Genomic DNA, 27642 nt, shown 5'->3' with positions numbered 1-27642 from the left:
CAGTTTTATTGTTAAGAGCCCTCTTATCTTTCCCCTGCAATTTAATTAATACTTGTTAAGAAGAGGTAGCTGTCAGATTAGAAATGAATTTCAGAATTTTCTATTGTCTTCTGATGGAGTGGCAATCTTAATCCTTTTATTTAGATATATTATTTTCAAGAACTTTTCAAAATGATAATTTCCCAGCTTTTCTGATTATGAAGAGAAATTTTTAGCATTTGAATAAATAGATTGAATGGTTGATTTTTTTTTCCATAAAAGGAAATAATAGATAAGCTATTTAAAAAGGAAAACAATGATGATATTTTTAAGTAAGAATATCATCCTCAAATTTTATTATTTTGCTCAAAAATGTTGGTGATATAGCTTCCATTTAAAAAGGAAAACGATATTTTTAAGAATAACTATCATCCTCAAATTTTATTATTTTGCTCAAAAATGTTGGTGATATATCTTTACGTAGATACACATCTATGTAAAGAAATAATACTCATAAAGCCAGTAGGAGAAATAAGCCTGGATTAATTACTAACCTTTCACTTTCCTAAAATCACCCATTCAATCTACACATATTTACCAGATTCCCACCTAGTGTAAACACTGGGGATAACAGTGAAAAGGTGAATAGACCCCAGGCCCCTCATGGTAGACCTTACATCCCAACAGAAAAGTACAAGACAAATAAATAAAATAATTGCAAGATCGAATGAATGCTAAGGAAATGAATGGACTGAGATAGGAAATAGCAAAAAACAAAGACAAAAAACAAAAAGAACAACAACCCTGCTTTGTACATAAATGTTTTGGGAAGCATTATCTGGGAACTATTATTTAAGCTGAGATGAAAGAAAACCAGCAAAGACTTAAAATAGATGATTTTTTTTAGATACTTCACTCTTTGAAACTCCTTCAGTATCTCTCAATAAAGTTTTAAACGTTTTTTTTCCCCAAAAAGGCTGTGTATACTTTTTGTTAAATTTATTACTAAGTACCTTATTTTTTTGGCTTGTATTTATCATAAATTTTGTATTTTAAAACATTTTATGGCCTTTTTTTGGCCAGAATTAGAGAAAAGTAATTCACTTTTGCATACCTATTCTATATTTAATGATTTAAGTTATTTTTAATTTTAATAATTTATAGACGGGTTTTCTACATAGAAAATTCTAGGTCGGGCGCAGTGGCTCACACCCGTTTTGGGAGGCTGAGGTGGGCGGATCACCTGAGGTCAGGAGTTCAATAGCAGCCTGGCCAACATGGCAAAACCCCATCCCTACTAAAAATACAAAAAAAAAGTAGCTGGGTGCAGTGGTGCATGCCCGTAGTCCCAGCTGCTCGGGAGGCTGGGGCAGGAGAATTGCTTGATTGATCCCAGGAGGCAGAGGTTGCGCTGAACTGAGATCGCACGACTGCACTCCAGCCTGGGCGATGCAGCAAGACTTTGACTCAAAAAAAAAAGAAAGAAAATTCTATTACGGGTGAATATTGGCAGTTTTGTCTTATTTATTCAATAATTAGACTTCATATTTCCTTCTTCATTGTTAGCTGGCAAAAAAAATTGTAATGTTCTTAGTGATAAAACATTCTTGTATTTTTCCTGATTGTAAAGTAAATGCTTCTAAGATTTTTGTCATAAGTAATAATGTTTGCTATAGTTTTTTATCCTATATATTTTTAATCAGGCTGGGGCAGTTCTTACTCCTATTTGATGAGAGTTGATTCATAAATTAATGTCAAACTTTCAGAATGATTTTCTGTGTCTACTCAGATAATTGTACATTTCTTATTATTTTCTTGTGGCAACTTACACTAGAGATTTTCTCATGTTAACCATTCTTGGGGCCCTGGGTAAAGCCACTCTGGCCATTGCTGGGTTTGGCTTGCTCACTTTCTTTTTTAGGACTTTTGTATCCACATTTCTGAATAAGAATGATTTGTAATTATAGTTGCTTCTGCCAGAAATGCTGCTTTTTGTATCAAAGTTATGCTAGCCTCATAAATTTTTACATACTAGATTAATTTGTATGAGAATGCTATTATTTGTTAATGAAGAAAAAACTCTTTTCATAATGTATTAGGAGCAGACCTCATAAGATGTTTAGACTTTAGGGGCTTAGTAATAATATTGGAAAGACTCTAAATTTTAATTGTGCTAACATATGACCTTACTATTGTATGTATAGAGACAATCACGGGATAAGGATAAAGGATGCTTATTTGCTCTAGTTCTAGATTACAAAATCAGGGATAAGTGATGGAAGATTATTAATTAAATAGTCAACATGGGTGGCTCTTTCTTAGAGAGAGAACTGAAATTTCTCCCTAGATTGCTTTTTAGCAATAATAAATTGCAGTGATTTAAAAAAGGTTTTGACTGGATATTTTCTGCCATTCTGGCAGCTATTCCTAGAGAAACAGACTGTAGGGAAGCTGATTTCTCAATCCATAATTTTTATAATTGATACTTTGATAAAACTGTTAGTGATTATGAAAATTAACTCCTCTAGAATCATCATGCTAAAGTATATTAATTATTTATTAAATGTATAGTTTAGCAGTCAAGCAGAGTTTCTTTTAACACATATTTTAATATGGTGTATGGTTCAAACATTTTTACCAAAAGAGTTTACTTTCTATGGTATAGAAAAGTTGGAATATATGCTCCAGTAAGTCTGAGAGGTACCCCCTCATGGGCAATGCAAACTCAAAATTTCTTTAAGCTCTCCTGTTTTAAATCTTGTGTGAATATCACTACTCCATGATATATTTATATTTGTTAATTTAAAAATGGTTTAATCTCTGTAAAATATCTATGAAAATATTCCATGTTTATTCATGACTTTGGCGATCCTTAGGCCATTGCTGAGTGTTGATGTAGATATAGGAATCCCAATTTGAGAAAAACATGTTAAAGCATTCCTTAGTGGTCTCATTGTGAGACTATATCCGGATTGGAAGGACTTTGTGATATTAGGCAAAGATTTGCCTCTATGAAAGAAGTGTTCCAAAAACGAATGAGAAAGGAAGAAAAACATTTCACAAGGGGGCACTGTGCCTGGTATGGTACTTGGCATGAAGTAAGTGCTGAAGAAATAGTTGTTGGCTGAGTTAATATACTTTAAAAAAACTGATCTCTAATAAAAAACTAAAGGCCTAAAAAGATGTTTGGAAGTCGAAAGGGATGGTCTTGGCTTTTATTCTTCTTAGATTGCTAGACAGCTTTTTTTAGTTACCAGGAAGTATATTCTAAAGTGCTTTCAGATTCAGGGGGAAAACATCCATTTGCATATTTTTGTCTTAGGGTATTTACATTCCATAATTTGCAAGACACTAAAATTTCTTGGATTTGAGAGGAATAATTTATTGAGGTAGCGTGGCAACCTAAGTTTCTAAAATAGAGGTAATTTCTGGGCTTTTTGGCTTCAACTATCTGATTTGGAGAAGGGTCTTACTATAATAGAAGACTTTTTGGCCTGAAACATTTCATTGTTCAGTTCACCCACCAACACTCTCAGGCTTTGTCAGGGCTATTGAGGAGCTTACTGAGTTATTAATAACATAGCTCTTTGTTTCTCCTGTGGTTTTCTTTTCTTACAGGTCCTCAATTCCTTAACACAGGATAAGTGAGAGGGCAGATTCATTTAGGACAATTCTGATACCTTAAGAAAAATCTTCTCATAATCACACCAGGGTGCCGCATTTTACAGAGGGGGAAACTGCACCCTCTGAAGGAAATGACCTTGTCTGCATTCACACAGTTAGGACTCGAACCCACAGGACTTCAGAGCCCAGACTTTAGATCACTGACTGATAAATGTGTGTGATTGTAAATTTTTAAAGTTTAGTAAGAAAGGAGCAAGAGAAGCAGGTAACACCAAATTGTTAATACCCTAAGGCAACTGAGAAAGATGAAATGTTATTTCTTCAAAGTGGAGCTGCCTGAGTGGCCAGTATAATCTGAGTCTTGACCTAAAGCCAGAAGCATTTGTTATTAGGAGACAGGAAACTTATCGTTGAGGCAGGTGTTGCATCCTCTTTGTAACAGGTACATGTCTTTCTCCCCACATGTAGCAGAGCACTGGACATGTAAAAATGTCCTGGAAATAAAGATGTCATTCAACTGAGCTTGATTATGTCTGATTATTTACTTATCTATATTAGTATGTACCTTAATTTCATCAAGTGAATATTTAGTCCAGTAAGGAATATCCATTGAATATGGAGATATATTTCCTTTTTAAGGGGATTTTTTTGGATCTAGATTGTCTGGATTTCTGAAGATTTAGTTTGGAGGGTACTTATTTTATTTTAAAAAGAAAACTCATTGAGAAACTCTAAGGCAACTGTTAAGGTAGAATGCCAGGGAATGCCCAGTGCAATGTGAATCTTAAGTCCCTGCTAGAGTGTAAGCTCCCAGAGGCAGGACCTTCCCTCTCATATTCATCCTGTGCCCTTGGTCCTGTGTCTAGGCCAATGCCTGGCACATAATAGGCACTTAAAAATAAAGTTTTTTTGGCCGGGTGCAGTGGCTCATGCCTGTAATCCCAGCACTTTGGGAGGCTGAGGCGGGTGGATCATGAGGTCAGAAGATCAAGACCATCCTGGCTAACACGGTGAAACCCCGTCTCTACTAAAAATACAAAAAATTAGCTGGGCATGGTGGCGGGCACCTGTAGTCCCAGCTACTTGGCAAGCCAAGGCAGGAGAATGGTGTGAACCCGGGAGGTGGAGCGTGCAGCAAGCTGAGATTGCGCCACTGTACTCCAGCCTAGGTGACACAGCGAGACTCTGTCTCAAATAAATAAAGTTTTTAAAAAATGATTGTTTACTTTTCTACCAAATTTATTTTGCAAACCACAGCAGCCCTGTAGAAGAGAGGCCTGACTGTTAAAAGAAAAACAAACAGCAGCAACAACAGCATCAATAAGTGTCCCCACAAAAACCCTTCCAAAGCTCAGCAACCTCAAAGATTAAAGGTAGATAAACTCAGGAAGATGAGAAAGAATCAACCAAAAAAAACCCGCTGAAAACTAAAAAAGCCAGTGTGCCTCTTCTCCTCCAAATGATCACAGCACCTCTCCAGCAAGGGCACAGAACTGGGCTGAGGCTGAGACGGATGAACTGACGGAAGTAGAAGTTTCAGAAGGTGGGTAATAATGAACTCAGCTGAGCTAAAGGAGCATGTTCTAACCCATTACAAAGAAGCTAAGAACCATGATGAAACATTACAGGCATTACAGGAGCTGTTAAACAGAGTAACCAGTTTAGAGAGGAACATAAATGACCTGATGTAGCTGAAAAGTGCCACATGAGAATTTCACAATGCAACCATAGTATCAATAACCGAATAGACCAAGCAGAGGAAAGAATTCCAGAGATTGAAGACTATCTTGCTGAAATAAGACAGGCAGACAATATTAGAGCAAAAAGAATGAAAAAGAATGAACAAAACCTCTGAGAACTATGAGATTATATAAAAAGACTAAACCTATGACTGTTTGTGGTACCTGGAAAAGATGGGGAGAATGGAATCATGTTGGAAAAGAAACTTCAGAATATCATCCAGGAGAACTTCTCTAACCTAGCAGGACTGGCCAACATTCAAATTCAGGAAATCCAGAGAATCCCAGTAAGATATTCCATGAGAAGATCAATCCCAAGACACATAATCTTCAGATTCTCCAAGGTCAAAATGAAGGAAAAAATGTTAAGAGCAGCCAGAGAGAAAGGCCAGGTCACCTACAAAGGAAGCCCATCAGAATAACAATGGACCTCTTAGCAGAAACCCTGCAAGCCAGAAGTGTTTGGTGGCCAATATTCAACATTCTTAAAGAAAATAATTTCCAACCCAGAATCTCATAGCTGGCCAAACTAAGCTTCATAAGTGAAGGAGAAATAAAACCCTTTTCAGACAAGCAAATGCTGAGGGAATTCATCACCACCAGGCCTGCCTTGCAAGAGCTACTGAAGGAAGCACTAAAGTCCATAAAATAACCAGCTAGCATCATGATTACAGCATCAAATTCACACATAGCAACATTGACCTTAAATGTAAATGGGCTAAATGCTCCAATTAAAAGACACAGAATGTCAAGCTGGATAAAGAGTCAAGATCCATTAGTGTGTTGTATTCAAGAGACCCATCTCACAGGCAGAGACACACATAGGCTTAAAATAAAGGTATGGAGGAAAATCTACCAAGCAAGTGGAAAGCAGGAACAAGCAGGGGTTGCAATCCTAGTTTCTGACAAACAGACTTTAAACCAACAAAGATCAAAAAAGACAAAGAAGGGTATTACATAATGGTAAAGGGTTCAATTCAGCAAGAAGAGCTAACTAATCTAGATACATATGCACCCAATACAGGAGCATCCAGACTCATAAAACAAGATCTTAGGGACCTACAAAAAGGCTTAGATTCCCACATAATAATAGTAGGATACTTTAACATACCACTTTCAATATTACACAGATCATCAATACTGAAAATTAACAAAGATATTCAGTACTTAAACTCAGCTAGGGATCAAGTGGATCTGATAGATGTATGCAGAATCCCCCACCCCAAAACGACAGAATATGCATTCTTCTCAGTGCCACATGGCACTTACTCTAAAATCGATCACATAATTGGAAGTAAAACATTCCTCAACAAATACAAAAGAACTGAAATCATAACAGTCTGTCAGACCACAGCACAATCAAATTAGAACTCAAGACTAAGAAGCTCACTCAAAACCACACAACTATATGGAAACTGAACAACCTGCTTCTGAATGACTCCTGGATAAATAATGAAATTAAGTCAGAAATCAAGAAGTTCTTTGAACAGAGAAACAACATACCAGAATCTCTAGGACATAGCTAAAGCAGTGTTAAGAGGGAAGTTTATAGCACTAAATGCCCACTTCATAAAGCTAGAAAGACCTCAAGTCAAAAACCTAACATCTCAACTAAAAGAACCAGAGAACAAAGAGCAAACTCCAGAGGTAGCAGAAAACAAGAAATAGCCAAGATCAGAGTGGAACTAAAGGAGATAGAGACACAAAAAACCCTTCGAAAAATCAGTGAATCAAGGAGCTGTTTTTTTTTTTTGAAAAATTAATATTAGTAATGAAGAAAAGAGAGAAGAATCAAATAGACACAATAAAAAATGATGAAGGGGATATCATCACTGACCCCACAGAAACATAAACAACCATCAGAGAATACTATAAACACCTCTATGCAAATAAACTAAGAAATCTAGAAGAAACTGATAAATTCCTGGATACCTAGACACTTTAAAGACTGAACCAGGAAGAAGTTGAGTCCTTGAATAGACCAATAATAAGTTCTGAAATTGAGGGAGTAATAAATAGCCTACCAACCAAAAAGCCCAGGATCAGACAGATTTACAGCTGAATTCTACAAGGGGAACAAAGAGAGGCTGTTACCATTTTTACTGAAACTATTCTAAACTGAAAAGGAGGGATGCCTCCCTAACTCATTTTATGAGGCTAACATCACCCTGATACCAAAACCTGGCAGAAATACAATAAAAAAAGAAAACTTCAGACCAGTATCCCTGATGAACATCAGTGTGAAAATCCTCAGTAACGTACTGGCAAACCAAATCCAGCAGCACATCAAAAAGCTTATCCAGCATGATCAAGTAGGCTTCATCCCTGGGATGCAAGGCTGGTTCAACATATGCAAATCAATAAATGTAATCCATCACGTAAACAGAACCAAAGACAAAAACCACATGATTATCTCAATAGATGCAGAAAAGGCCTTCAATAAAATTCAACATCCCTTCATGTTAAAAACTCTCAATAAACTAGATATGAATGGAACATAACTCAAAATAATAGGAGCCGTTTATGACAAACCCACAGCCATATCATACTGAGTGGGCAAAATCTGGAAACAGTCCCCTTGAAAACCAGCACAAGACAAGGATGCTGTCTGTCACCACTCCTATTCAGCTTACTATTGGAAGTTCTGGCCGGGGCAGTCAGGCAAGAGAAGGAAATAAAGAATATTCAGATAGGAAGAGAGGAAATCAAACTGTCTGTTTCCAGATGACACGAGCCTATATCTAGAAAACCTCATTGTCTCAGCTGAAAAGCTTCTTAAGCTGATAAACAACTTCAGCAAAGTCTCAGGATACAAATAAATGTGCGGAAATCACAAGCATTCCTATTCACCAACAGTAGACAAGCAGAGAGACAAATCATGAATGAATTCCCGTTCACAATTTCACAAAAAGAATAAAATACCTAGGAATACAGCTAACAAAAGAAGTGAAGGACCTCTTTAAGGAGAATGACAAACCATTGCTCAAGGAAATCAGAGGACACAAACAAATGCAAAAAACATTCCATACTCATAGGTAGAAAGAATCAGTATTGTGAAAATGTCCATACTACCCAAAGTAATTTATGGATTCAATGCTATTCCCATTAAATTGAGCTGGAAGCCATTATCCTCAGCAAACTAACACAGGAACAGAAAACCAAACACCACATGTTCCCACTTATAAATGGGAGCTGAACAGTGAGAACACGTGGACACAGGGCGGGGGAGGTGGGGAAAGAGAACATCAGGAAAACTAGCTAATGCATACTAGGCTTAATACCTGGGTGATGGGTTGATAGGTACAGCAAACCACCAATGCACACGTTTACCTGTGTAACATATTCCCCTCTCAGGAAAAATAGTTTTAACTAAAAAACAATTCAGAATGTATTCCTGCCTTTTTTTTTTTTTTTAGAACGAACAAAAGAAAACTCCGAAGTATAAGAATACTGTTTTTTATAAGAATAAAAATTTTTTAAAAAGTATAAGAATGCTGTTTTATTTAGCTTCAAGTGCCTCAAGGAACTATGTGCTTATTGGATTGTATCTCTCATAACATCTACCATGTGACTGGCCCATAGTAGACAGGAAGAATATTTATTAACTAAGTGAATGAACTTCATAGTTTTAGTTCGTAATTCTCACAAAGTAGTTGTCTTGGTGAGCTTGAGCTGCTTCAGAATTCCCTCATGTTGCCCTCTTTGTCTTTGGACTTCAGAAGAAAAATTTTCAGCTATTTTTCATGTCAAACTTTCCATAACTCAATTACTATACAGTCATATGTTATTAAATGATTGGGATATGTTCTGAAAAAATTTGTTTTTAGGCTTTCTCATCATTGTGTGACTATTGTAGAGTATACTTACACAGCCTTGAGATGTCATACTCTGCTGCACACCAAGGCTCTGTGGTGTAGCCTGTTGTTCCTGAGTTAAAAACCTGTATAGCATGTTATTTTAGTCCATTGAAACACAGTGGTAAATATTTGTATATCTAGACATAGAAAAAGTACAGTAAAAATAGCATATGATTATCTTATGGAATCACTGTCATATATGCAGATTGTCATTGACTGAAATGTTGTTATGTGGCACATGACTCTACAAAGTTTCCTGAATTTGTTTGCGTTTCTTACTAACTTGATTCTACTATGGGTACACCAAACTTAAAGCTTTTATGTAATTAAATATAAGTTTTCAGATAGCCCTGAAAGCTTAGCACTTCAAAATGCAGATGGTCCCTGAATTCTGATGGTTCCATTTAGGATTATTCAACTTTAAGATGGGGTTACCGTTTCTATTGAATGTGGTTGGCTTTCTCACTATCCTAAAGTCAAACAATCCTAAGTTGAATGATTTTAATTTGGAGACCGTCTGCCGTGTTGCCAGCATTAAATACGTTTTTGGCTTACAATATTTTCAACTAACAGTGGGTTTATTGGGAGGTAGGTGTAGCCCAAAAAGTATCTGAGATGTGTCTTAATCCATTTAGTTTATTTTGCCAAGGTTAGGGACATGCGTGGAGGAAATAAACATGGAATCACAGAAACAGTCTATGGCCTGTAACTTTCTCCAAAGATGATTTTGAAGGCTTCAGTATTTATAGGGGAAAAGTGGGCTGGAGGGGAAATAGGGAGGGTACTGTTATCCACTTGTTGCAAGAGAAAAGGAGCAGGTAGGGGAGTAGTCAGTTATGTATTCCTCTCCCTCTCAGTGGTGGGCACTTTACATAAGATAAGGTGAACATAGAGTAGCGACCTGTAGAGAAAATTTAATCTTTTTATCTATAGGTATCTGCTTAGGAACAAAAGGAAAGGCAGCTTCTTGCATGACTCAGCTTTCAGCTTAATTTTTTTCCTTTAGCATAGTGAATTGGGGTTCAGATTGGAGTTTTTGTTTTCTTTCACATAGGTAAGTCAAGAGCATCCATAATTGATTGTATCCAAAGAGGTATCAAAGATGTCAGGGTCAATAAATAAAAACAGATTTATATATTTATGTGTTTGAGGAGGATTATCATTTTAGAGGACAAAATGTTTTAACAGTTTCCAGATGAACAGATTCCAAATCAGTTTAAGCATCACTGAAACATCAAATAAAAAACCTTGATAATGGAGAGAGGTCTCTCCCAAAAGAGCAGAGCTGCACATCAGTTTTACTTATTTCCTTAGACATATTCCTGTAGCTTTTTATTTAAAATGTCAGGTCTGCTTCGGTGCAATTGGTATGTCAATCGGTGTATCCATATTACCTCCCAGCTTGCCCAAACCACCCAAATTAGTGTAGCAAAGTGTTATTGGAAGCTTCAAAGCTTAACTTTAATCTTGATTCCTGCTAGCCTCCAAAAATTCTTTGCTCTGTATGCAACTGAGTGGTTTTGAATGTTTATATAACAGTGTCCCTCACTTTGCAATACTATTTGGCACAGTGAATGTATTACCACTGTTAGCCTTCAGGCCATCATCTCCTATCACACCCTATGGTATTTGTTCTTCCAGTTAACCTTATCAGCAATGCAGACTTTTCTCTCAGTGCCCACCATCTAGATCAGGGCTAGACCCTCCTAACTCTGCCTCCTAGCATTTCAGTTGCTGCTTTTCAGTTTCTGTGGCATCAGGAGTCTGATCTTTACCACTAGTCTCTAGTCCTCTTTCTTAAACTCCTTCAGCGCCTCCACTTGTTTTCTGTGAAAAGACGAACAACCTGCAGGAGAAATCCCTTTAGGACCTGGCATTGCCTGCCTCTGTGTCCTTTTCCTTAGCTCTTCACCTACTCGTACTCTAGGTATCAACCTTAAAGAACTATCTGTAGTTCTTCAGAAACTCCAAGGTAAACATGCTTCTGTGAACTAACGTCTGCAGTTTGCTTTGCATGAATGCCTTTCAAGTTTCCTTTTCCTGATTACTTATTTATTTCTCCCCATTAGCATGAGTCTGTGAGGGCAAGGTCCATTTCTTCCCCCTCCATTTTTGTTCCTAACGCAGACTAGATGGATGCTGAGTGGAAGCTGCTGGGTGAATGAGTGAGAACCAACCAGATCCTCCCTATTGCCTTTTATGGTTGATTCCTTAGTCCCATTTCAGATGAACTGGTTTCCTTTCTTCTCCTCCTTTGTTTCTCTCTTAACAGTTTCCACATACCTCTGACTCAGTCTGTCTGAAGTACAGCTCTGCCCTGATCAAAACCTTCAGTGGATTATCATCTCTTGCAAAATCCTTTTCATGCTCAATATCATTTCCAGCATTTACTGGTCAGTCTCTAATATGCATTTGCAGCTGTATTTCCCATGCTTCTCCTTGCCAACTCCAGACCAGCCTCTTGTCCATTCTTCTGTCACACTCTGCAGCATACTATTTCTGTGGTTGTGTTCATATCATACCCTCAGATAGGTGTTTCATTGTCCCAGTCACTGCCTAGTGAATTAAAAGTCAAAATGTCCCCTACCCCACAATCAGAATCAGTCTTCCATTCTGTATCTGTAAATACCACTTCTACGTTTTTCCTTCCATTATGGTATGTATCCCATTCTACTTTTTATTATAACCTTTGGTTTTTTGCTTTACTTTTGTGTATCTGTACCTAATAGATTATCCTTGAGATAACAGCTATATCAGTTTAAGCTTGAAAGCCACAGACAAGCTTGTCCAATCAATGGCTGTTGCTATTCAGTCCGTATGAATAGAGCATGTGTCTTGACTGGCAGACATTGGTTTGAATCCCTAATATGCCACAAATAGCTATATAATCTCTGCCTCTTCTTTCTTCTAGTTTCCCAGCTTGTAATAGGAAGATGATAATACCAAATTTGTAACATGCTTTTGCAGATTAAGTGGAATAATGTATGGAAAGCATATAGCCAATGACAGAATGCAAAAAATAGTCATGATTACTGCTGTTACTGTTATTATAGATATGTAGTCACCATCGTAGAAACATATTGTTTTGTTTGAGCTTTTAGAATTAATGACTTTGTGTGGCTAATTTCTAGCTGAATATAACTGAAGCTAGAAATTACCCATTAGTCTTACCATTAAATATAAAGCGTTTTTTCACATCTTACAGTCTTTTATTAGTACTTATTTTGGCATTACAACATTTTGCTGGCAACAAGGGTTGCTTGCTTCTTCAATTTTTCCAATAACAGAGGGCTAAACTGCTGTCAGTACTTGTGAAAAGAAGAATAATACCAAGCCTTAAATCCTATCTAGCCCAGTCTTTTCCATGCTATTTTGCAGTATATGGATTGAATTTCCTATGGTTAGAGTTATTGAAACCCGACATATGGTGTTGGAGGGAACAATAAAATACCAGAAGGACTTTAGCCTGCCAGTGGGCTATTCTCCCCCTCAGATTAACTTTTGTTGAGTATATTTGTTCTATTAGAACTTGGATGGACAGCACAGTCAGAATGCATAGTCTTTGTACCAAAGAACGTCGTAAAATTGAAGTCAACTAAGGGGAAGGACATCTAATTATATTATGCTTTTGTAAGTTGTTAGGAAAGATATAGTGCAGATTATTCTTAATTCGAATTAGGTGTTTTGTGCTTATTATGTTAGTGTTTCTTAGAATTGAAATTATGGAAAGATGATTCACTGTGAGGAAATACCTAATTTTTTTACCTTCCTTTTTTCCAACTAAACTTATGAATAACTCATCAAAGAAAGAAGAAAACTCTGATATAGTCACCAAAAAATGACAAGAATTGATCATACATAATTAAGGCATATGTGTCATTTTCTGCACTGGTGAAAATAGATTGAGGAAATAGCACTAGAAATTGACTTAATACCTAGACACTAGTAGAAGAATGACATATTACCAGAGACTAAAATACTGGAAGAAGACAGTGAATTAATGTCATTTTCACCAACTGATGATGATGGTGATGATGGTGGTGAGAACATTTAGTAGGCAAATTTTCAGGCCCTGTGTAAGTCAATTAATGGTCATTGTTTCATGCTGCAGTTTTTATAAGAATCCCTATGAAATGCATGTTATTATTTTACCTTTATTTTACAGATAAAAATACTAGGGCTTCAACAGATAGTCTTACCCAATGTCACATAACTTGTAAAAGACAGAAGTGGGACTTAAACTGAGACCAGGCTAACCTACTGTCAGTCCTCTTAATCCCAATGCTGTACTGATAAGGCTACAGTCCTTCTTTCTGCAGGTGACAGTGAGGGAAAAGTTCTGAGAGTGAGTTCTTAAGTTCTTCTCTAGGAACACAGTACCTGTTGGTTAGAGCAGAGCCACCAACTAACCAGACCACCACTTCAAAGGCTTTAATGAGGGGGATTTACAGATTGACATGAAAAAACTCTCTGCAGTAAATCCTTTATGGCAGTGACACCATTATAAGCTCCATTAGGTAGAAGAGGAAGATAGACTATGTGATTTAGACACTATGTTTCCTGAAAGCCGATATCAGTAGAACCACTCTGTTGGCATTCCATGCCATTGCATGGCAATTTAAACTGCAAAGCCTAAGCAGAGGAGAGTTAACAGTGTGGTTACAATTGATGTACGTACCCCTTGATCCTAGATGGAGGCATTCTGTTAATAATCCCCACCTGGCTCTGCAAATGGCAGGATTCCATCCAACAATCCAGAGGAGGCTCTCTAACGTCCCTGAGGTCTCCTAGCAGACCCAGATCCTGTTTGACTTTGGCCTTTTGACAATTTTATTATGGCTGTGGGTGCCTATTTCCAAACACCCACAGCCTATCATTATTAGTTATTCAGTACCATCCCATTAGACATGTTCTTTAAGACTCAGCAAAATACCCAGAAGACTACAGATTCCCATACAGTATTCTCACTGATATAGTTTGACCCTACAAACTAAACAAGAGAGTGAAAAAATAAAACACAGACACAAACATGAAAGTCAGCCTTTCTACTGAAATACATCTTACATTGGTCATGCGAGATTTATGTAATACCAAATATCTGATATTTCAGAAATGAAAGCACACATGGCTGCTGTGAAATAAGAACAGAAGTGAAATTTCATATTTAAAAAGGAGCTAATTCAAGCATCAGAAATAATACATTTTATTGGTTCTAAGACATTTTTACATTTTAGCATCTTGAAATGGGAATTCTTTTTAAAAGATGGCCTCTTACAAATGCTTTGTCATGAAATGGTAGTAACATATAAGGCCCCTTTTAAAACATAAGAGAGATGATGTCATTTTTGCTCAAATCTTCCTGGCTTTGAATCTCCATAAAATCCAAGAACCTTACCGTAGACTACATGGCTCAGTATGATCTGGCCACTCACTGCTTCTCTAACCTCATTTCCCAGGACTTTTCCCCCCTCTTTTTTTTTTTCTCTTTTTGTTGCAACCATGCTGGTCTTTCCGTTCTTAAATCACCTAGGTATGCTTCTACCTCCAGGTCATTGCCCTTGGTGTTTCCTCTGCTGGGAATGTGTTTCCACTGAGAGTCCCATGGTTCATTCTCACATCTACTTCAGATATTTATTCAAGTCATACTTATTTAGGCTTTCTCTGGCCACCTTATCTAAAATTGCAGCACCCTAACATTCCCTGTCTACCATTCTGCTTCATTTTTGTCTTTAGCATTTATTACCAGCTGACAGTTCGCATTTTTTATTTACCTTGCTTGTAGTTTGTCTCTCCCCAGTACAGTATAAGCTGTGGTAAAAACAGGGATTTGTGTGTATTTTCTTCACTACTGAATCTCCAGGTCTTAGACGAATGCCTGCTACAGACAAGACACTTAGTAAATATATACTGAATATATGAATAGCTATAAATATAAAAATACATATATATGAATATGCCAAATATAAAAGAATAAATCAGTGGATTACATGCTCAAAAGTTGATAAGGTGGGGAAGAGGGTAAATATTACACTAAGCCTGTCCAGTGGCTCATGGTCTAGGATTTGGGCATCTTGAGTTATAAACTTGCCTCTGTTACTAGCTATCTGAGTAGAGTTTGCAGGTTAATCCCCTGGGCCTCCAGGTGGGACTACAGAGTATGGATGTTATAACCTCTCAGTTAGTTGAGGCTTCAGCTAAAAACCATTAAAAAATGAGGACCAGAATGGGGAATCTGAAGTGAAAGACACCATATCTTTTAATATAAATATTATCACCAGAAATGGTAGTTGTAAGGAGAGTCTTAATACAAAAGACTTTGGAGTTAATTTTTGGTTCAGGTGCCTTTGTTTTATAAATAGTGAAACTGAAGCCCAGGATTTGAGAGACTTAGCCAAGGTCAGGTGCTAATTGGTGGCCAACCGTAGAACTGTACTCTACAACCCTGACTCAACCTGACTGAACCCCTGTTCTTTTTACTTTAATTAGTACACAGAGTAAATACTGGTGATTAAAAACAAAAAAGAGTTATATTTAGGCTGTTTTGGTATTTTGTTCAACTTAAATTTGATGAATTCACCTGATGGAAAGAATTCATAGATCAATTTATCTCTCTTTGTGACTTAATTCAGCTTCCAGAGGAGATTGGAAAACTTGAAGATAAAGTGGAATGCGCTAATAATGCCCTGAAAGCAGATTGGGAGAGATGGAAACAAAATATGCAAAATGATATCAAGTTAGCATTTACAGATATGGCTGAGGAGAATATCCATTATTATGAACAGGTAATTAGTGTTATTTGATATTGCTTCATTTTAAAGTTATATTCTCATTTACTTTTGGTCCGTCCAATGTTGAAAGAGTATATTAAAGAACAAGTGTCACATTCTAATGCCTCTCTGGTAGCTTGGTTTCGATGAAGTTGTCAGTTACCATTTGGTTTTGTTTATCCTCAGTTTGTTGTTTTGGATTTGGATTCTTCAAAAGCATTTGATAATGCTTTCTAATGATTGTCCTAACTACTCCTCTTTCCTCTCCCTTCTCCGTTTATGAAGAGTTTGCAAAGGAAGGAAAGGAGCAGAGACTTGAATGAGCAGAAAATCATTTCAGGGCCTGTTCTCTATGTCCTTGCTATCCCTGTCTTCTGTAGCTATTCTGAAACCATCAACAAAGGAGCACACCATTCCATCAGCAAAAGAGTAACAACATCTTTTTTTAAGTTCATTTTATTTTTCAGATGATTGTATTTCAATTTTTTTACAACTGACTTTTCTCAGAGAAGTTTTTTTTTATTGTAAGCATACTTTTTCTAGAAAGTATATTTTAAAATAACATCTTTAACCTCATCTCTGGCTGAATTAATGAATATATGAAATTATTACATTAACAAAATTATGTCTTACAGCAGTGGTCCCCAACTTTTTTCGTACCAGGGACAGGTTTCATGGAAGACAAGTTTTCCTAGGTGGGGGGCGGGGTTAGTTTCAGGATGAAACTGCTCTACCTCAGATCATCAGCCATTAGTTAAATTGTCATAAGGAGCACGCAACTTAGATCCCTTACATGCGCAGTTCACAATAGTGTTCGCACTCCTGTGAGAATCTAATGCTGCCTCTGATCTGATAGGGAGTAGAGCTCAGGCAGTAATGCTCACCCGCCACTCACCTCCTGCTGTGCGGCTGGGTTCCTAACAGGCCAATGACCAGTACCAGTCCGTGGCCCAGGGGTTGAGGAACCCTGTAATTTATAGTATATAGTGCTTATCAGTTTAAAAGAACTTTAAACTGAAATATTATATATCTTGAAAGATTAACTGATATTGATGTTTTTATTCACCAAGAGTTAATTAAGCCCCTCCTATCACCAGACATTGTGCCTGGCCCTGGAGAGACCACAGTATGCAAGACAAACGCAATCCATTTCTCATGTAGTTACAGCCAATGAAGGAAACAATCACAAAGAGAGCATGATAAAATGGTATAAGGTTCGGTATAGAAAGACATTGCAGGGGCATATAACCTAATCTAGAAAAAATAAGGATATGTTTATGCAGAGACCTGAATGATGAATAAGGAGTTGCCAGATAAGAGTGTGAGAAATGGAGTTGGAGCAGAGAAAACACATGCACAAAAGCGTAGAAGGGAGAGAGAACATGTTCAGATAACTGAGGTTCTATTTTGGAGGAAGAAGGAGTGAAGGTAGTTTTGAATTGAAAGATTAGGCTGAAGAGTGCATTATAAATTTAGTCTTTTACCTTTAAGGGAAATGGGAGCCATTGAGTAGTTTTCAGGAGGAAACTGACTGGATCAGACTTGCCTTTTGGAAAGATTGCTCTGACTGTACATGGGTCGGAGTTAGGCAACACTGGACATGATGAGACTAGTTAGGAGGCAGGAAAGGCAGAGATGTGAACTGACCTAGGAGTTTCATGTTAGTGGGCTAGAGATTATGGAACAGATCCATGGTTTTGTTTTGTTTTGTTTTGTTTTTTAACTAGGTAGAACTGGAAAGATCATTTTCTATCTCTCCATAATTTTTTATTCTGGTAACAACCGTAAGTAAATTCAAGTATCTAAAATGAATTTCCCATAAATCTCAGATTTTGAATGATATAAAGTATTTCTTTTTAATAAAGCACATTTATCAACATAAGGCTTTATTACCATTTAACTGTTTAAATCCACAGAACTAACCTTACCTCTCCTTTATAGTAGAACTTGTCTACACTTACATTACACAATTGTTAAGAAAGTCAACTTGTGATGAATAACAAAACAATAAAACCAAAATTTTAATTGAGATAATTTATAAGAAAATGCCTTAAATTAAAACATGCAGTTTTCTATAAATGATTACAAAACCTAAGTATATTAGGGTATAAAAATCACATGACAAATGCACTTAATATTATTTTCCTTTAAATGTTAAGATCTGCCAATTTTTCTAAATTTGGATTTTTTTAAAAGTGTTCATAACAGTTCCACAGTTTCAACTAAAATGTTTGGGTTTTGACCGTACTTCTCGCATAAAAATGTATTTTTTTCAGTCTCATTGATTGAATTCAGTTTATACAAAATGTTCCTTTCTTAGAAACAGCTAAATGAGCATCGCTGTGCCATATTGCAAATTTTGTTTTTCACAGCAGTTTCTATCAGTGTGTGATGTTTTTAACTCTTTCCCCAAGTGTACTACATTTCTAAATGTTACAAAATTATATCGTGTCCTCCATCTTAAATGTATAAATTTGGAGGGATCATTGTTTCTCTTTTGTATAACTTCCAGAGATCCTTATAGCTCCAATTGTTTGTTGAATTTTTTCCTGAGTGGAAAACTTTTAACAGATTTGGCACATCAGTCCAGTAAAACAAAATCAAGAAGTCAGAGCCCTTAAATGATCAGGGATTCTTAGCAGAAAGATTAAGGCCTAAACAGCAACAATCTGTCACTAACTATTAACATCAGAAAATCTCAGATATACAGGGAAGTGAAATGTTCCAGAGGTCATTCATTTCCTGTTTAATTTCATCACATTCTAATGGAAATACTTCTTTTTTCATCAGTATTCCCAAAACGGTCTGTTCCTAGTGTGATGGATGAAACAGGGTATATATACATTTGCCTTTGGATTTACCTGTATTGAGTTCTGGTCACAGATTGTTTAGAAATTAAAAGTTAAATATCAAAATGGCAGAGGGAAATTATATTATAAATACATGGTATGGGTCTGTATCCAACTCCAGTTATTATCATATTGTGCAATAATTGTGTCATGTTATATTTAGAGGCATCTATTACATCTAAGAACATGTAATAATCAGTGTCATGTTGTACTTAGATGTATGAATTTATTGGGAGAGAGTTGATTCTAAATCCAGAACAGGTGTCTCAAACGAAACTTTTACTAGGTAAAATGATGTTGTTCCCATTTTGTTCTGTATGACCAATAATTAAGGATAAATGTGTTGAGTCTTTTTAAACAAATGAATAACAAAACAATAAAATTAAAAATCCATTTGAGCAGGGTGAATGATTTCAAAGTATATTGATACCCAAATAATGAAAGAAAATGACTTCCTGCTAACGTGAAGGGATTCTAAAACAGTAAAACATCCATGCCCTGGATACAGGGCATGGATATTTCCTAACTTTTTTCTTGAAGGTGCAAAAGAATATCTGCTTTGTTGCTGTCAATGCTGATGATGCTAATGATGAAGGCTTGAGAGCAAGTGATTCCTGGCTGATCTTATGAACTGGAAGAGCACATTCTTCTCAAAGCTTTATTTTAATATCATTGAATTCACTTGGCTATCCAATGTCCTCTTACGATTAGACTTTGAGGGCTTATTTGGAAATTCTGGCAGGAAAGTGCAGCTATTTAGGAACTGCTTTAGAATAGCTCTGGACTTGGCAACAACTATTAATATAAAATAGAACAATTACCTTTTGTCAGTATGAGCACAAAAAATGGGGAACCATTTACCCAGTCCAGTGAAATCACCTTTGTTATTAAGGAGGTGACAGACAGCTCTGATGTCCTTTTGGTCATTTAATGTCTTTGTTTTCTTTGTCTCTAACACATCAGGGACAAGGTGGATAGTAAGAAAGGGTAGGGAATTCACAAATATTCCCAATTATAAGGGTAGGGCTAGTAAAGGGAGCTATGTTCAAAGGTGTCTATGGCACATAGCAGATTCTTAATGTGTGCCTGCTAAATTACCATTTCTGAGTACCTGCTATGATCCGGCCCTGCTCTATATCTCACATGTGGCATCTCACATGACCTTCTCTGTAACTCTTGGAGATAGCGCTCTCCTCTCTGCAGTCTTGCTGGCCCAAGTTTCTACTAATGTTAATTTTTGCCAAATTACGCAGTTTGTCTTTAAGTGAATATGATAAAGGAATGTAGTTTATTCCTTTGCATAGCTTATTTTATAATATAGTTCATTCCTTTGAATAGTTTATTTTAAAATTATTAGTAAATATATGGAAATGCTTGTTTTATTATCTTATTTTTCTGGTTATAAAATTAATACAGGCTCACCGAAAACAATTACAGCAACAAAAGCTCAGTACACAAATGTATGACGAGGATAAAGAATACCCATATACTCCTTTCTCCTAGGGAGTGGTTCATTTAAATATAATTATAGAAAATAATTTGCTATTTTAAGATTATTGTTAGATTTTCTGCATGGGTCTTTGGAACGTGACAGCATAAAAACATATGTTTACTTATTTTGTGTCACAATGATTAAAATGAATAGTATTTTGAGTTCCATATTTTTCATTTATTTTACATATGTTTCCACATAGTGTCATAATTTTCTTATGACACATCATACTGATGTATATTTATTAGCTTAGATAATAATAGTTAAACATTTGTTTTTTTCTTTTCTTCTATCATTACTATTAAAAATAATAGTAATTATTTAATGTTTTTAAATAATTTATTTAAAAATTTATTTTTAAATAAATTTAATGTTATTAAAAATAAACATTAGCTTTTTGAAAACTTGGTAAGAATTTCAAGAAATAAGCAGGTCTATGATTACTGCATTTCTTATTCTATCAGTCTTATTTAGGAATGTCAGTTCCCTCATGTAAACTCATTTATGTGAGATTCTGTTATCATCAAAGCCCTGTGCTAAACACGGGGGTGGCGTGGCATGGGGAGAGGTGATCCAAATTCACACTGAAGTCTTGCTGTTAGGAGGCTAAAGTTGATTAGGGAAAAACAATATATAAAAATATTTATTCATTTATTTGATTAATACAGCCCTAAAGTTATTTTTTTCTAATGGTGAAGTATTTAAATTAGTTTTTTTTGCTTGATTGTAATGGATAGACTGAATAAAAGGTTCTATTCTTAGCAGATAACACAAATATATTTATATGGACATCTAGCAAGAAGAAAAACAATTCTAGCAAAGGAAAATTTCTGGAAGATTTTGAGGAAAAGAAAAAAAAAATCGTTACAAGGGTATCTGTCTAGCCAGATGAACAGTACTACTACTGTTTTCTTAAAATCCAAGTCTAGTTATTTGTGGCTCATTTAAAAATTACAGAAATTTTGTAAAAATAGATCTCACAGCAGTCCTCTAAAAACTAACTATGAATAAGCACTGAGTGTCCAGAAGGTTCTTCAAGTGTAGTTTTACTTATTTAGGGATTTATTTCTTGTTGTGTTGGGAAAATGGTGAAATAAGTTCTAGTGACATGGTTGTTTGTTTTAAACTTAATACTACACTACATACTTCGGAACATTTTGTAGATTTTGTAAGTATTTACTTGAAAACATCCTGGTCCAAATTAGGACAATTTCCAAGTATTCTGACCTTAAGAGATTAAACTATATTGATAATGATGTTAAAACTGCTACCTAAGCAAGATTTGGATGGATGGCATTTAGATTCCTGTCAGAAATTTCATTCTATTCAAAGCTGAAAATCAGAAAAAGTATTGATTTGTGCTCATCTGTGAGTTGAAAGGAGCAATGAGGGGAATAGTCTCCCTAGACTTAATTCTGATTAGTAAAGAACTGTTATCTTAACATGACAGTTCCATCAGGAGACAGTACTATTTCCAGAATCTGGGAGGTGAAAGCAAAGGAAGGAAAACTTGGCCATTCTCAGTCATATTTCCTAGAATTTAGTAAAGTAGCTTAAAAAATTAGAGAAAAGTTAGTTATACTTTCTCAAAATCATACACTCTAAATGAGAATATGACTTGAGAGGAGTGGACAATTCTAAAAAGTGAAAAGAATGAAGCAGGTGAAGAATCTGACACAATTATACCTGTGGACCATGGATCATGGAAACAAAGATGATAGAGGAGGATACAGTCAAGAAGGAATACAGAAAAAAACAGGCAATGTCAGTGAAAGCATATGTCAGGAAGAAGAGAGTTTTGGGGGAAAAAATGTGAAGAGCTTCCAAACAGCACCAGAGTCAAATGAGAGTAGGTATGAGGAGCATCTTTGGAAGCAAGAAAATTAGGAATTAATATGTTACCAAAAATATTAATAAAAATGAATTCCTAGTGGAAACTGTGTAATGGAAACTAAAAAAACATAACTAACTCATTTCTATTTCACTGCTGTTTTCTCCATGAAGGAGAATGAAAGTATAAGATGAAAGGATTAGGCAAATACAAATAAAAGTTAACTAAAATCCAATACATTTGAAGAGGTAATAAAACAAAAACTATCCATTGCTGCAAAAAAGAGATGGCTGGGTGTCTTCTGTTTTTCAGTGAGTGGTGCAAAAGCCCACCCTTTACCAACCTGAAAGCAGTACTTACAAAGCCCCAGTTGAAGCTCTTAATTCTAAATTTACTCATAGAAGGAAGATTGACAGACCTTTACTTACCCAGAAGAAATGCAGGCCATGTTACTTTCCTAGGTGAATCCTAAAATTACCCCCAGAGAAGGTTTTCAACAATACTGGAACAATGTTTCCAAAGTAACCTCCTCTGTAATTTCTGATACACACCATGCACAGTCACCTAATACTTGCTCAACCCTTTGTCAATAGCCTGTCTTAGAGAGAGAAGGATGGATATGGTAGGAGAGTTACCCAGATAGAGTTGTTCAGCATAGTTTTGAGCCTAAGAAATGGCAGGTAGTGTTTGAGTTTTCTTTTAAATTGTTGGAACAGAGGTGTAATAGATGGTCTGTATTGAATCATTTTTTTATGTTGGCCATAAAAAAGGCTCCTAGGCTGAATCTCTGTCAAGAGGCACATTCTTTAAAGTTAAATTCTCTTTCCTTATTATGAAACAAAGAAGTTGACTACAGCTGGAATAATCCAGAGTTATCCAGGACAGGGAATTTTGAATCCATAACAAGGTGCATTTCTTTTTACAGTCATGCCTCCTAATAGTTACTGAAGCCTGACCTAAACCCTAGACCTCAGGAGACAGACGCCCTGATGGTGCTAAAATAGGCCTTCAGAAAAGAGCAGTCTATGTCTTTGGAACTATGTGCAGAATATCTCAGAACTACATTATACACCCTAAAATTGAATAGATTCCACTTACATGTAGACTATATTTCTGGCAAAGCAAGCACACCAGCTTGAGAGGATAAGAAGCTTAGAAGTTTACTCAGTCTAGCCATTTTTATACCAGTTAACTTTTCCAATTCGTTACATCCTTGTACCTGCATTATCCTACCGTCTTATTCATTGGGAAGTACTCACTGGAAGCCTGAATGCATTAAGAAATTCAGGTTACATCATTGCTACTTTTCTGTGGATCATCTAATTTATTTAGGGATGATCATCAAAAGGAAAACAACAACTTTTCATCTTTTTAATGCCATTAAATGGCAACACATTGAATAGAGTTTTCTTCTTGTGTTTCAAGAGACCAACATTGTTATTGATTATTTAATGATTAACCTTGTCCTTTTAACCAAATATATCACTTTTTTGTTGAGCAATCAGTTCTTTTTTCAAATAGAATCTGAAGGCACATAGAAATGATCAGAGCAAAAGATACAGAAATGGAATAGCCTTCTGTGATTCTAGAACATCTTTGGAGGCAAGCCACCATAGACTCCGAGAAACTGCCTTCTCAGTTTGACACATTATTACCAGGAAATTTGGATAAGTGAAGAAGCAAGAATTGTAAGCTGAACTCAGGGAAATCTACATTTAAGACATTTCACAAATAACTTTTTAAAAATTGACTATTATAAATATCAGAGGAAGTCCCTGGGCATAGTTCTTTGGGTCTCGAATTATTGTATATTTGTGGTATACATGATCCTACAATCCTTTAATTCCACTGATAGAGGATGGCAACTTGATAGCCAGATTACTCCCATTTAGGTTATACTGTTTCATTTTGTTGGAGAAGGTTGGCAATGCATCTTAGCCTGTTTTAAGTTTCTAAGAAATTCTTAGGAAAGAAACCTACTCACCTTTCTTTATCCTCTCACATACCGAATTTGTTTGCTCACAGAAGCCATTTATGGAGTAATTGTCTGAAATGTTCTCTAGAAAACAGAGAGAAAACACATGATAGAGATATAAGATTTCTAATGCTCATTAGAGTGTTCATTTTAACACCACTTGAACGAGCTTAGGTAACCATGAGGTCTTGACAGAGTAGATTTTAATTCAACATGGCTTAAAACACTGCTCTGTTATAGCCAACTGCCTTTGAACTTATGTTTGCATAATTTGATGCAACTTTTCACTGATGTATAGATGAATATTCCCCTACCATAGCGAATAAGAAGGTAAATATTATCTTCTATGTTATTGATAAGGTCCTGCTTTCACATTCCGGGAGGTAAATCTAAAATCTAACTAGTTTCTTTCTGCAGGAATCTTTATATTCAAGCCAAAGTTAGTTTGAATAAGATAATCTTTAGCATGGAGAATGATAATATGCTTTTTAGAGGTCAATTTATTTAATTTTCTGGGTATTTGTTTTGGTGACCTCTTAATTAATTTTGAAAAAAACTTAATTTTCTTCAAAAGTTAAGTTTTATGAGAGTGATATTAAGGTCCTGTTGTATTAGAAGACACTTCTGACTTAAGAAAAAAGTAATTATTAAGTAGTTAAGCAGGTTTATTTACTAAAGAAGTTCTCAGAGTACTTTATGTGCTTGTATGGTTGTGAATCTGAAGACATAATAATTTTCTTGACTAGATCAGTGTTTCTTCTTGCAGAATGAGTGTTCTACAGAACATAGTTTGGGAAATCTTGGGTAACAATGTTGATCTCTAATGCTACTTTAAGTGTGGACTGATATTCATTCCATAAGTTATTACAGATTCAATTTAGAAGTTGAAAGTAATCAGTTGGAATCTTCTATAGCAATTAGACATTGCCAAGACAACCAAGTAGGTGATTAGGAGGTTTGACTTGTTGAATTCTATGGAACAATTCAAATATTGTCCAGCTTTTGTGGTGATTTGCATGTGGCATGAATTACAGACTAGTCATGTCCAGTAAGACCATTTAATGGTCCTTAGATGACTGAAAGAAGAAAAAACAAAACAATTATTCTTCACCACAGATAGTTTAAGAAGCATTGCCTGAAGTTCCTTCTGGTTTTTACAAGTCTGTTGATCTCTTACACGTAATATAGTGTCCTTTCTCATTTAAAAGTTTATAGTCGATTTAATATTGAAGCATCATATAAAGCATATAAAACACAGTCAATGGTAGAATTAAGTTTAAATGCAGCAGGATTTTATTTTTATTTATTTCTAAGGAAACTTTAGAATCAACTAGTTGTCATTTTTAGAATTCTTAAGTATTATGTACTTATTTTGTTGTTTGATTAAGTGTGGTTTCTGCTCTGAATTAAATTTTCAAAATCCATAGCTATAGCTCATGTTTCCATCTAGTTTTGAACCTTTTATTATGTGTCATGTAAGTCTTAAATATTTTTGTTTTACAGGTTTTTACTTTTTTTTTTTTTTTTTGAGATGGAGTCTTGCTGTGTCGCCCAGGCTGGAGTGCAGTGTTCCAGTCTCAGCTCACTGCAACCTCTGCCTCCCAGGTTCAAGCGATTCTCCTGCCTCAGCCTCCTAAGTACCCAAGTAGCTGGGATTACAGGCACCTGCCACCATGCCTGGCTAATTTTTTATATTTTTAGTGGAGACGAGGCTTCACCATGTTGGCCAGGCTGGTCTCAAACTCGTGACCTCAAGTGATCTGCCTGCCTTGGCCTCCCAGAGTGCTGGTATTATAGGTGTGAGCCACTGCACCCAGCCGGGTTTCTGCAGTCTTAAAAACTTCAATTGAAAACTATTCTCATCAGTCCCCTATATTCTGTAATGTAATTTGTTCTCAATTATCTATGCAAATAAAGTGAGCTTAGGTATGAAATAGACAGTTATATCATGGCATAGTCTGTGCTTCTTCCCATCCTTTGGGCTACATAAGTTTTTATGTAGTTAATCAGGGATTTGCATAGAAGGAGATTACACATAATAATGAAATAATTTCTAAAAATGTCTAGTTTCTGAATCAAGGACATTCTGCTTATTGTGCTTTGTAAATGACAGACTACATACTATGGGCCAGTATAATAGTTTCTGTATAGAAAAGGAAGAAATGATTTAAACACACACATACATACACACACACACTGCATTTTATCAGAAATAAGAAAGGTGGATCTTCTAATGGAAAAAATTAAAGTTGGGTACCATGATGCCTGCATTAGCTAATTATAAAGTCCTAATCATGTCTTCTCTATATACCCAGTTTGCTAAACTGCCAAATAGAGGTATTCCTCCCTTCCCCCACCCCACATACCATTCACATACAGCCCTTACAAGTCTTTAGGAGAATAAAACTGGAACATATATATAACATGCTATAAAATAATGTGCTTAAACATCATAGTTGCACCTTAATAATTTTCTGATAATCCAAAGGTAAATGTGCTTATCTGTACAGTTTGTTGTACTTTCAGCGTATGCTAACACGAAAACAGATAAGCTTGATGTCTGAAGTGTCTAGCATTAAACTGGATAAACTTCATGTAATTGGCTTAGCTGTAAGTAAACAACAATGATGTGGTATAGAAAAAGTATGAGTTTGTAAGGATATGAATTTAAATTTTGGCTCTTATGTTAATTTCTCCTATAAAGATTTCCAATATATTAGTCCTTTCAGAGCCCCAATTTCCCCATGTATAAAAATGAGAGAAATGGAATAAATTTTATCTAGGGCTCCATCTGTCTTTATCAATCTTGAGTTAGACATCTACAGAATAATGCTACAGAATAATAAAAAAATGGACCACAAGATGGCGTTTGTAGCTAATGAGTCCTTTTGCATTAACTATCTGTGTTGCAGTCATTTAAATATTTGCAATAATTACAAGTGTACACTTATCACTTACATTCTTGAGAGATATGTAAAAGTAATTTTTAGAAAAATAATATTCAAATCCTGTTACTTTTAAGTTATTGGTATTTCTAAAATTATAAGTTGGCAGATGATTCTCAGAAGCTGAATTTAGACTTTTCCAAAAATGAAATATAATGAATAATTTTGAGCTATTGCAAAATAATAGAAGTTGTTTTTCTCTGGCAATATCAACTCTAATTTCCAGATTGATTACATTTCAGAATTTGAAAATATGTAGCTCCTGAAAGTTTTAATTACTGTTTCAATTTTAGGTTTAGGAGATTTAAAAAGTTTACTAAAATGTTACACACCCTATTGCCCTCATTTTAGGCATAACCTAATAATTTTTATAGATGATAAATAATTTCGTGATGCTATTGGCCTAGTATAGAAATGATTGCGAATTTGGGCTTCAACGTTTTCTCAAATGTAGGTGATATCATCTGTGTCCAGGATCATTTGAGACAACATTAAAATACTTAGAAGAAACTCAGTCATATTTCCAATTGGTAGCTTACTGAGAAAGATGTAATTATCATGGTACTCTCTCTAAAAGTTGCTTT

At 35.6% G+C, this 27642-nt stretch overlaps 1 protein-coding gene across 4 annotated transcripts in view; it reads left to right on the top strand.

Moving 5' to 3' along the window:
* The window catches only part of SNX7 (sorting nexin 7), a 102433-nt gene that overhangs the window by 64285 nt on the left and 10506 nt on the right, over positions 1–27642 (top strand). For 3 of the 4 annotated variants that reach the window (XM_019034308.4, XM_031004850.3, XM_055374423.2), the window contains one exon: positions 15829–15981. The exons of the other annotated variant lie outside the window; for it this stretch is intronic. In XM_019034308.4, the coding sequence (XP_018889853.3) occupies positions 15829–15981 (153 nt within the window). The remainder of the gene's footprint in view (positions 1–15828; positions 15982–27642) is intronic. 4 annotated transcript variants of the gene reach the window in all.

The sequence above is a fragment of the Gorilla gorilla genome, chromosome 1 (genome assembly GCF_029281585.2).
Source record: "Gorilla gorilla gorilla isolate KB3781 chromosome 1, NHGRI_mGorGor1-v2.1_pri, whole genome shotgun sequence".
Classification (NCBI taxonomy): Eukaryota; Metazoa; Chordata; class Mammalia; order Primates; family Hominidae; genus Gorilla; species Gorilla gorilla.
This window is presented reverse-complemented; position numbering and strand designations above follow the sequence as displayed.